General features: G+C 44.9%; 1 protein-coding gene across 2 annotated transcripts in view; it reads right to left on the bottom strand.

The window, feature by feature from the left end:
- The window catches only part of DNAH1 (dynein axonemal heavy chain 1), a 1,058,897-nt gene that overhangs the window by 71,676 nt on the left and 974,934 nt on the right, over positions 1-12,287 (bottom strand). For both annotated transcript variants that reach the window (XM_029599497.1, XM_029599496.1), the window contains exon 73: positions 3,671-3,841. In XM_029599497.1, coding sequence (XP_029455357.1) covers positions 3,671-3,841 — 171 coding nt within the window. The remainder of the gene's footprint in view (positions 1-3,670; positions 3,842-12,287) is intronic.

Genomic DNA, 12,287 nt, shown 5'->3' with positions numbered 1-12,287 from the left:
CCCACTTGCATACAAATGAGATTGAATGCTTTCTGGGATAGCTCCCATTCTCTTGAATCCAACAATTGAAACTAAGAAAGTCTGCCTGAACATTTTTGACTCTGGCTATGCTGAAATGATCTTTAAGTTCTCTTCTGCCCAGTCCATCAACTGCTCTGTTTCCTCTGACACATGAAGACTCCTGATGCTCCCTGAATGCTTCACCTATGCCACTGCAATAGCATTGTCTGATAAGATCCTGTCTGCCTGACCTTGGCGAAGGAAAGCAAAGTGAAGGAGTGCCAACCAAATTGCTCTGGCTTCCAAATGATTGATGGACCATTTTTCTTTCTCTTCTGACCATGTCCCTTGAGTGACATGACCTAGAAACTGAGCTTCTCATTTAACAGGCTGGCATCTGTTCTTCACTCTCACCTACAACAAAGTCTTGAGATCTACTCCCTTCTATATATGTTTAGTATTTAACCAACATTGTAAACTCACTCTCACTTGGTTTGGAACTGAAGATTCCACTTGGATAAAAATGCCTTCTGAAGTGGTCTCATGTGCACCATCATCCTCGGAACCAAATCCAATGCCACTGCCATGGAACCCAAAAGCTGAGGGTAACTCCATGTACAGTTGGACTCCTAAAGGTCAGTAAGGCATGAACCTGTTCCTGCAATTTCTGAATTCTTTACACCATTAAATGAACATGTCCTAACTATGTCAAACAGGGCTCCTACATACTCCAGGGACTCAGAGGGCAGCAGACTACTCTTCGATAAGTTCACTACTCACCTCAATTCCTGCAATAACTAGAATTCTTTCCTTATAGCGGATACACTCTCTCAGACTGACTTAACTCAAATCAAGTGATTGACCATGTAAGAGTGAACTATTTATTTTAAAAGATTTCTTACCCACCCTTCCAAAGTTCAGGAAAGGATACAAAAAACTCCCCAAAACTAAAATTCTTTCCAGGAACAATACTGCCGCCACCATTACCACTGTCTTTAAAAAAAAGACCTTGGTGTCGAGGTCAATCTAAAGGGCAGAGCCTGAAACTAGAAATGACACCCCAGCACCTTAAAGTCAAAGAATTCCTGATGTTCTTCCCTTATGGGAATATTTAGATACTCTTTCATAAGATCCCAGGAGGTAAAGAATTCTCCTGTCTCATTGCCACTATGACCAAGCTCAAAGTTTCTATTTGGAAAAGTGAGACCATCAGTGACTTGTTGACCTGCTTCAAATCTAGAATAGGATGAAAATATCCCTCTTTCTTGGGAACCACGAAGTAAACTGAATACTGTCTTGATCCCATTAGTGATTGGAACCAGTACATCCACTTCTATGACAAGAAGCTAATTAAACATCCTTACTGCCTTATTTCTCTAGGCAGAGCGACAAGGGGAAACCATACAAGTATCTAAAATATGATGGAAAATTCTAGGGCAAAACCACCCTGTGTCACTTCTAATATTCACTGGTCTGAGGTAATTTGGACCCATCTCCAATAAAATTTTGATAGATCACTGTCTATCCTCTGATCTGGAGACTGGGTCCACAAAACTTCAATGAGAACTATGGGAGGAACCTGCCATCCCTGAGGCTCCAACCTTACTAACTTTTTTGGAAGAGCTCTCTGGACCTCTGATTGCCTAAAGAGGTTCCTTGTTTACACTGCTTGGAATCTTGAAATCTAATACCTGCATTGGCCACAATGACCCTTTAGACTTGTCCTCTGAGAGTCTTATGTACTATTGAGCTTCCCCAAACTTTGGCCATCTTCTCATGATCTTCACCAAATGATAGATTTTCTTTAAAAAGAAAGTTTTGTCAATTTTGTGTATGAGATGAAATCCGCTAACCAGTTCTGCAACCACAGTTCCTAACCGCCACTATGGAATCCATGTTCTTGGCAGAAGTGATCAAAAGAAGCATTGACCAAAAAGGCTGTTTCATGCTCCACCTGAAACTATTTTAAAACTGAACTACTGTTCAGCAAGGCACCTTCCTGTACATGCTGTAACAGATGTAACCAGGAACTGGAGTGCCATACTGAAGCCTCAAAGGCTTGTTTTAACACAGACTATCTTCCTTCCTTGTACATCCTTAAGAGCAGCGCACCCTTTCCACAGGAATAGTAGTCCGCTTGGTAACTGAACACACCAGTACATCTATCCTAGGAAATCTCTTTTTAGAGAAATTAAGGACATAATTTAGCCAAGGAGTGCCTGCCTTTAAAATTAGCTTCTGTAGATACCCATGCAAGATTATAAGATGCATTACCGCTTTATGCAAGGGAAAGGATTTAGAGGGCTTTTGAATATTGGTCATAATGGGATCCTCCATAGAAATGGGAACCTCTTATTTCGTCTTCTGTAATGTTCAATACTGGTAAGGCCTGAGAAATAAAGGATGAAAGTTTCTTCTAGTGAAAGAGACATACGAAGGAAGAGCCATCCTTCCCTCAGGAGGATATTCACCTTCCTTCAAGTCCTCTCCACTATCATCATTTTTTGGAGTTTTATAGACAGTCAAAGGAGTCCTCTGATCTGGATGATTTGTCATCATCCATGTTGCTATCCTCCTCCTTTCTGAGTACTTTTGCCCATACTTCCTGGAACTCCCAGGGAAGATAGAACACCAGAGTGGATTCTGGGACCGAATCTTTACCCATACAGAAAGCCTGATACAAATATTGTAAACATTCCTTAGACACTGAAAGCCAGGCTGAAGAAGTGGCTTCAAAAACGGTTGAGGAAGATGCTGCTCCTTTAAGGGCAGCAGGAAATACGTGCTCTGCTGAATCCATGTCAGCTTCTTGCACTGCAGAACTGAGAGAGAAAGGCTAAAGCTTTTTTTCTCTCAGCTGCATTTCCAAGATTGCTGCGGTTCTCGCTGCAGCAGGAAGCCTGTCAGTGAGAACTGTATGAATAGCTGGCCCTGCCAATGCGGGCCCCATCCCCCACACCAGAGGTGTAGACTCATTGTTCCACCCAATCCTTGCCTCCTCTACACAAGCCTGCCACAATTTAGAGCCTTCTCTAGCCTGCCACCACTACCACACCCCACAATAGACACATAGTGAGCTTCTTCCCGTACTCAGCTTTTTCTTTTTACTTGTGAAGAGGGGCAGATTGCTTAAAGAGAACCTAATTTCTACAGAAGTTGAGGGAAGGAGAAAGTGGAGGAAGTGGGACAGACCAACTACAGACAGAGTCTGAAGCTCATCTAGGAAAAACTGGAAGCTCCCTGGTCTACAGCGATGCTCAACCTAGGGAGGGAAAACAGGACTTTTGCCTAGAGAGTTGGGTTTTAATTTGAAGTATTTTATTCCAGCCAATCCAGCTCGCAGCACAGAATGAATGCCTATCATCTGCTGGAGACAGAGAATATTAGCAGGCTGAATTCAGCACAGAATCCTATAAGGGGCGACATCAATGAGCCTCAATCTCTTGACATAACCCATTCATCTGGACTGGTTGGGCTGAATGAAGAGGGATTCACTTTTTAACAGACATGAATCAAAAGAATAAAATGAATTGTAATAAGAAACACCAGCCATCAGTCACTGTTAACGAGATTGCCATCAGAGATATCCTGCACTCTAAGTCAGACGCTGGATCATGTGGGGAACAAATGGAATCAAAACAGACAGCCAACCAAGACCCCTTGGACAAACCTCCTCTCTTCCTCTGCCACCGCCGCTTGACGTCTTGGGCTGCAGATCAATGATGGCGTTAAGCAGATTGAAGGTTTCATTCTGAGCAAATGTGATGTTGGCGTTGTCATGCAGGCCAAAAATTTCTGGACTGTCATTAATTGGAAGACTTTTTATATACTCCAGGTAACCCTGTGAGGAAAGGAATGCACTGTGTCAGGGAGGTTTTGTGAGAAGCAGAAATGAGAAGCAAACAGAGAAACATGGAGAGAAAGCAAAATTGCTTAGCTTGTAATAGGTGTTATCCCAGGACAGCAGGATGTAGTCCTCACATATGGGTGGCATCATCAGATGGAGCCCTGGTACGGAAAACTTGTGTCAAGAGTTTCTAGAAACTTTTGGCTGGCACTGTGGGCACACTGAGCATGCCCAGCATGCCATGATATTCTCAGCCACAGGGGTCTCCCTTCAGTCTCGTTTATAGCAATTTGCGTGAGCTAAAAAAATAAAACGTATCGGGCCCAACTCCGCAGGGAGGTGGGTGGGTTCTGTGAGGACTACATCCTGCTGTCCTGGGATAACACCTATTACAAGGTAAGCAATTTTGCTTTATCCCAGGACAAGCAGGATGATAGTCCTCACATATGGGTGATTAGCAAGCTACAGGCTGCATCATTCTTATGTTATACCAACAGCATATAACAAGTGCAACAAGCACAACAACAGGTACACTGCTGGAAAAAATTGAGGCAGCCTGAAATCACCATAGGATGTATATGGAAGGAGTTGGGATTAAACTGGAAACAAGTTCTTTAAGACAGATTGTCCAAAGGCTGAATCTTGTCGTCCTTCTTTGTCCAAACAATAATGAGCTGCAAATGTGTGAAGGGAACTCCATGTTGCAGCTTTACATATGTCAAGAATGGGCACTGAACGATAGTGTGCTACTGATATAGACATAGCCCTTACCGAGTGTGCTTTTACTCGCCCTTGGAGAGGAATATTTGCTTTTTCATAACAGAATTCTATACAGTCTCCTGGTTTATTTTTATCAAAAGAAACAAAGGGTTGGTTGGATTTTCTCTGGGCCGCTGTGCGGTCAAGGTAAAAAGCTAGTGCATATTTACAGTCTAAAGTGTGTAACACTCTCTCACCTGGATGAGAGTGTGGTCTTGGAAAGAAAGTAGGTAAGACGATTGATTGATTGATATGAAAGTCTGTTACCACTTTTGGCAGGAATTTTGGGTGAGTGCAAAGGACTATTCTGTCATGCAGGAATCGTGTGTAAGGCGAGTATGTGACTAGAGCTTGTAACTCACTGACTCTCCTAGCCAACGTAATGGCTACTAGGAAAAATACTTTCCATGTAAGGAATTTCTCTTCGCAAGAGTGCAGAGGCTCAAACGGTGAATGCATGAGTCTTGTTAATACCAAATTGAGGTCCCATTCAGTGACCTGTGGTTTAATGGGAGGTTTAAGGTGAAGTAAACCTCTCATGAACTTACTTAATAGTGGTTGTGCCATTATGGGCGCATCGCCTAAACCCTTGTGGTAAGCCGCTATGGCACTTAGGTGTACCCTGATAGAGGATGTCTGGAGACCGGAATCCGACAGGTGGCATAGGTAATCTAGTAAAGAAGAGTGGGGCAGGAAAAGGGTTCTATACCCTTTTGAGTATACCATTTTGTAAATCTGGTCCACTTAAAGTAGTAAGATTTACGTGTCGAAGGCTTTCGTGAAGCTACTGGAACTTGAGAGACTTAAGTTGAAAGATTAAGTGGTTGCAGAACTAAGCTTTCAACATCCAAGCTGTCAGGGCAAGAGTTGTCAGGTTGGGATGACGCAACTTGCCCTGATTCTGGGTTATGAGAGTGGGCTCTGTGCCCAGTCTGATTGGTTGTGAGATCGAGAGGTCGAGGAGTATGGGGAACCATACTTGACATGGCCAATACGGGGCTATGAGGATCATTGTCCCTGTGTCCTGTTGTAGCTTCACGAAAGTTTTCGCTATGAGCGGAATTGGAGGATATGCATACAGAAGACCTGTGTTCCAGGGGCAAGTAAATGTGTCCCTTGGGACTGGTTGCCGACGTCCGTGGCGGGAGCAAAACCTTTCCACTTTGTGGTTCAATTTGGATGCAAAGAGGTCTATAGTTGGGCGACCCCAACGTTGAAAGATTTTGCTTGTTACATGTGGATCCAGCGACCATTCGTGGGGATTGAAATGTCGACTGAGATCATCTGCTAGAATGTTTTTGATGCCCAGCAAATAACTGGCTTGGAGTTGTATGGAGTGCTCCAGAGCCCAAGCCCAGATCTGTACTGCTTCTTGGCATAGGAGGTACGAGCCGGTGCCTCCTTGCTTGTATATGTACCACATTGCCACTGTGTTGTCTATTTGAATCAGCACAGTCTTGTTTGAGAGGCAGTCTTTGAAGGCATAAAGGGCATATTGTATCACTCGAAGTTCCAAGAAGTCTATTTGACCTTTTTCTCGAGCGGAGTCCACGTCCCTTGTGTTTGAAGGCTGTTGATGTGAGCTCCCCATCCCAGGTTGGAGGCATCTGTAGTCAGGATGACTTGCGATTTTGTTGGTTGGAATGGGAGACCAGCAGTCAATGCTGTCTGATTTGTCCATCAGTGAAGTGATTGGCGAAGCTGGTGGGTGATTTGAATTGTGTGCGACAATGGTTGGAAAGCTTGGAGCCATTGAGATTTAAGTCCATTGAGTTCATCTCATGGCCAACTTTGCGAAAGGAGTTACATGTACTGTGGAGGCCATGTGTCCTAGAAGTATCAGAACTTGATGAGCAGATGCGAACTGATGATGAATCATGATGTTTGCCAGTCGAATTAGATTGTCTGCACGGTCGCATGGAAGGGAAGCTTTCCCCATTGTGGTGTCGAGGTCTGCTCCGATGAATGTGAGGAGCTGAGACGGTTCGATGTGAGATTTTTGATAGTTGATGAGAAAACCCAGGAGGTGTAATACGTTTATTGTGGTTTTTAAGGCAGAGAGAACTCCCTGCTTGGATGGACTTCTGATGAGCCAATCGTCGAGATATGAAAAATCGTGAATATAGTTTTTTCTTAGGTGTGCGGCCACCACTGCTAGACATATAGGGGTAGATTTTTAAAAAGTGCGCCTTCGCGTACTTTTGTTGGCACACCAGGCGCAAACAAAAGTACGCTGGATTTTAGTAGATGCGCGTAGCTGCTAAAATCCAGGATCGGCATGCGCAAGGCTGCCGATTTTGTGCAGCCGGCGTGCGCCGAGCCGCGCAGCCTGCCTCCATTCCCTCCAAGGCCGCTCCGAAATCGGAGCGGCCTCGGAGGGAACTCGCTTTCGCCCTCCCCTCACCTTCCCCTCCCTTCCTCTATCTAAACCCTCCCCCCTACCCTTGTCGGGGGATTTACGCCTCCCGGAGGGAGAAGTAAATCCCCGCATGCCAGCGGGCCGCTAGCGCGCCGAGACGCAACCTGGGGGCGGTTCCGGAGGGCGCGGCCATGCCCCCGGACCGCCCCGGGCCGAAACCACGCCCCGGGCCCGCCCCCGAAACGCAGCATCCCGCCCCCAAAACACCGCGCTGATTGGCCCTGCCCCCGACACGCCCCTGACACGCCCCTCTAAAAACCCCAGGACTTACGCGAGTCCCGGAGCTCTGCTCGCGCCGGCAGGCCTATGGAAAATAGGCGCGCAAGGCCCTGCTCGCGTAAATCCGGGCGGATTTACGCGAGCAGGGCTCTTAAAATCCGCCCCTTTGTGAATACTCGAGGTGCAGAGGCCAGGCCAAATGGGAGGACTTGATACTGGTAATGGTTTTTTCCCACTACAAAGCGTAGGTATTTGCGGTGTTGTATGGAAATGTGAGCATAAGCGTCTTGAAGGTCCAAAGAACAGAGCCAATCTCCCTTTGAAGGAATGGGATGATGGATCCCAGGAATACCATTCGAAATTTCTCTTTGTAAAAATATTTGTTGAGATCGCGGAGGTCCAAGATAAGACGAAGGCCTCCTGTTTTCTTTGGAATTAGGAAATAGCAGGAGTAGAACCCTTTTCCTTGCTGAGACAGGGGAACTGGTTCGATGGCCCTGGCGGTCAGCAAAGAAGAGAGTTCCACTGCTAACTGAGATGTGATTATCATGTGAGTCCAGAGTGGAGTGGGAGGTGAATGTGGAGGTATTGTTTTGAATCTCAATTGATAACCCCGATTTAGTATGGCTAATACCCATTGGTCTGTTGTGATACGACTCCATTGGTGTTGAAAATAATGAAGTCGTCCTCCGACTGGTAGGGAGGGTATAGTGTTTAGCAGAAGAGAGAGAGACTTCTGTTCTCGTGCACGGTTCAAAAATTCGCTGCTGGACCAGTTTGAGGTGGTGGTTGGGTCTTCTGCTGCTTGGTTTGGTGAAGGCGTCCTCTCTGTGGGAACCGGTATTGACGTCCTGAAGAGGCAGGTGGATAATACTTCCTAGGTCTGTAAAAAGGTCGCCTCGTATCTCTGCAAGTTGGTCGCCTGAGTGAGGATGGTTGATCCGCTGGTAGCTTGGAAAGCTGACGGAGTGTCTCATGGTGGTCTTTTAATTGAGCAGAAATTATATACCAGCCAGAGTCCCAAAAATCTAAGCTCAATAATAATGTAAGTACACAATATAATCTTATGTATAGCAGACCTCATACAAGGCATACATATTTCATGCTAATTAGCATTAGTATACCGCAGTATAATCATTGGTCATATAGTGTCCAAAATTTTTTAAGAATTTTCTTCTGCATACGTGAACATTAAAACGGCCCATTGGCATATTGTAAGTTAAGTGACATTGCAAATTTTGCATAACATTTCAAGTAAAGCACTTAGCTTTGTGTTTCCAAAACACAAAGCTAATCAGGAAAGCACGAGGTAAGAGCGGTGTATGACGTATTCGAGACTTCAACCCGTCTCTCTGCCTCTGCAATCAATGCAAGAAGGTGGGCTTGGCTTAAAGCCTCAGATCTCAGACAAGAAGTCCAAGAATGTCTGTCAGATCTCCCTTGCGATGGAGAAAATCTTTTCGGTGAGAAAATTCAAGCCATGATCACAACAGTCCTATAGCACCCAATTAGAGGGGGGGAATGGCTGCACTTAGCTTTGAAACACAAAGCTAAGTGCTTTACTTGAAATGTTATGCAAAATTTGCAATGTCACTTAACTTACAATATGCCAATGGGCCGTTTTAATGTTCACGTATGCAGAAGAAAATTCTTAAAAAATTTTGGACACTATATGACCAATGATTATACTGCGGTATACTAATGCTAATTAGCATGAAATATGTATGCCTTGTATGAGGTCTGCTATACATAAGATTATATTGTGTACGTACATTATTATTGAGCTTAGATTTTTGGGACTCTGGCTGGTATATAATTTCTGTACTGCTGGGCAGCCATTCCCCCCTCTAATTGGGTGCTATAGGACTGTTGTGATCATAATTGGTCTTTTAATTGAGACACCATGGCTTGAATTTTCTCACCGAAAAGATTTTCTCCATCGCAAGGGAGATCTGACAGACATTCTTGGACTTCTTGTCTGAGATCTGAGGCTTTAAGCCAAGCCCACCTTCTTGCATTGATTGCAGAGGCAGAGAGACGGGTTGAAGTCTCGAATACGTCATAGACCGCTCTTACCTCGTGCTTTCCTGATTCTAGTCCTTTGTCCACCAATGTCCTTAAAGGTTGTTGATGTTGTTGTGGAAGGTTATCTACAATACCTTGAACCTGTTTCCACAAGTTCCTCTGGTATTGTGTCATATACAGCTGGTTTGCTGCGTTACCTGCTACCAGCATGGAACCTTGATAGACCTTTTTGCCTAATGTATCCAGGAAGCGTTGATCCTTTCCTAGTGGGACAGAAGAATGAGGCTTCATTTTTCTGGCTTTCTTTTGAGCTGATTCTACAACTACAGAGTGGTAGGGTAGTTGGGGTTTTTGATACTCTGAAGCATGTTGCACTATATAAGTGGCGTCTGTTCTTTTATTTACTGCAGGAACGGAGCAGGGATGTTCCCACATTCTCTGCTGCAATTCCAAAAAGATGTCATGGATTGGAATGGCCATAATTTCTTTAGGTGCATCTACAAATTGTAGAACTTCTAATGCCTTATGTCTGGTGTCTTCCTCTGTGATTAATTGAAATGGAATTGTTTCTGCCATTTCTTTAATAAAGTTAGAAAATAACAGATCTTCAGGCGGGGATTTTTTTCTCTCTTCTGGTGGAGAGGGTTCTGATACCATTTCCTCTGACTCTGTGTCTGAATCAACATCTTTCCAAGGGGTGTATCCTGGATGATAAGGAGAATCAGGATCATCTGAAGGTAGATGGTGCTTTGACTTAAACATAGCCTTTGTTGGTATGTCTTTTGGCAATGAGGGCATCGATGGGGAATCGATAGGCCTCGATGGAAATCGATGCCTTGTATCCCCTGAGGGGCCCGGATGTATTGGCATCGATGGATGATGGGGAGGCATCGAGGGTTCCTTTGGATATCGATGTCAATGTAGCCCCGATGGATCTGGGGCTGAATCGGAGTCTCCCCTGTCCTCCTCCGATGATCTGTGGGTCGGAATGGTTGGAGTCATCTGTGGCATCAATGGTTTCCTCGATGGAACCGGTTCTGTGGGTGCCGTAGGGAAAGCCTCTATTAAGGCATCGAGACTGTTCAGCAAAGGCTGAAAAAAGGACTGATCCGGTGCCACTGGCGGTATCGATGCCGGTGTCGGAGGCGCTGTCGGAGGTTGCAGATTCCGTATAGCCTCGACGACCGCCTGTTGGACTAAAGTAGTCACTTCTTCCCTTGAAATTGGGGCAGTATCCACTGCTACTGGGGAAGGTACTGCTGGTGTTATAGGTACTTCCACGATAAGTCATGGTGGCACTTCCTCCAACACCGAGCCCGGTGGAGAGCGCCTCGGTTCCACGTGTACAGCCGGTGGAGTTGGCTCCAGTACACGGACCTTCTTCGGCATCGATCCAATGGGTCTAGATCCCAATGTCGATGTCTGTTCATCGGTTGGATCGATAGACCGATGTTGATGCCGCTTTTTTTCACGATGGCTTCTCGATGCCGAAGATGATGCTATCGAGGTTCCGGACGGCGCCGGTGACAGCCGGTCATCGGGTCATTTTTCCTCTCGATGCATAGATGCCGAAGGAGGAGTTATCCTTGGTGAAGACATTGACGATGATGATGGAATCTTTTTAAATAATTCTTCCATCTTATCTAGCCGAGCTCGTCAGCCCTTTGGTGTCATTTGGGCACAAGTTGAGCAGGCTCGGACGTCATGGTCTGATCCCAGGCAAAGAACACAAACATAATGTGGGTCGGTGATAGACATAGTCCGGTTGCAATCCGGACAATTTTTGAAACTCAAGGCCATGATAACATTTTTGGCCTGATAACGTTGACGACTGGCGGGAATCGACGCTGAGGTGACCAGAATTGATCAAAAAGTATTTGAAAAATGTACTCACCGAGACTATATGAAAAGGAGACCCAATTATGATGAAATTGTGACTGAGAATATGTGACTGGAAAATTTTCTTCCTTGATAAATGTGAGGGAATTGGTTTTCCAGAGCTCCTGATTGCTACAGCAAGGCAGAAAAAAAGAGACTGAAGGGAGACCCCTGTGGCTGAAAATATCATGGCATGCTGGGCATGCTCAGTGTGCCCACAGTGCCAGCCAAAAGTTTCTAGAAACTCTTGACACAAGTTTTCCGTACCAGGGCTCCATCTGATAATGTCACCCATATGTGAGGACTATCATCCTGCTTGTCCTGGGATAAAGAAGAGAACACAGAAAGGAAATTAGACATATTTCAATACTGCAATTGGGATAACCCTGAGAAGGTTGTAAATCCTCAATCTAAATGTTGAGCTCCTAAATTTAAACAGTGTATGATGCTGGAGATATAATGGGGAGACAATAGTGGTATCATAATAGAAGTCTAGAGATACAGCACTTGTCAAACTTTGATTTGAAAGGTGACCATGCCCACTTCTGGGTTAAGCCCTGCCTACTGGCCCTCTACTCATCCAATCAGCATTCACTTCTGGGATAAGCCTTGCCCACTAGACCCACCTTCCAGCCCCGCCCCTTTCTCATCTCGGCTCCATCCCTTTGACATTTCAACTAGCTCCTCCCATACCATGCCCTTTTTGCCTATGGAAATATATTTTTCCAGATGTTGGCCAGGTGGCCTAGGATGGCCATCTTGGATGACATCACTGGAAATGATATCAAAGAAAGCAGCCATCTTGGATGAGATCACTGGAAATATCATGGCTCAAAGGGGAAGTACCCTGTTTGAATGAATGACAGCACCTGAGCTCCTTTTATGCATATACCAGGGCATGCCTAGGCATGCCTTTCGGAAGGAATAGAGAAAGCAGGAAAAAAGGCAGGAAAAAATGTCAGATGATAATGATGATAATAATTTGAATAATAAATTTCTTAAGATATTTAATTGGGAAAAATATTATACGTGAATTATCACATTTTTAAATCTACAAGTTTACATGTAAGCACACACATTTTAGCCAAAGTTGCAGAAAGCAGAGATGTACAAGAAAAAACATTATTATAATCCTGTCAA

Source organism: Rhinatrema bivittatum, chromosome 4, assembly GCF_901001135.1.
Source record: "Rhinatrema bivittatum chromosome 4, aRhiBiv1.1, whole genome shotgun sequence".
Classification (NCBI taxonomy): domain Eukaryota; kingdom Metazoa; phylum Chordata; class Amphibia; order Gymnophiona; family Rhinatrematidae; genus Rhinatrema; species Rhinatrema bivittatum.
The sequence above is the reverse complement of the archived record's forward strand: the minus strand, read 5'-3'. Positions and strand labels throughout refer to the sequence as shown.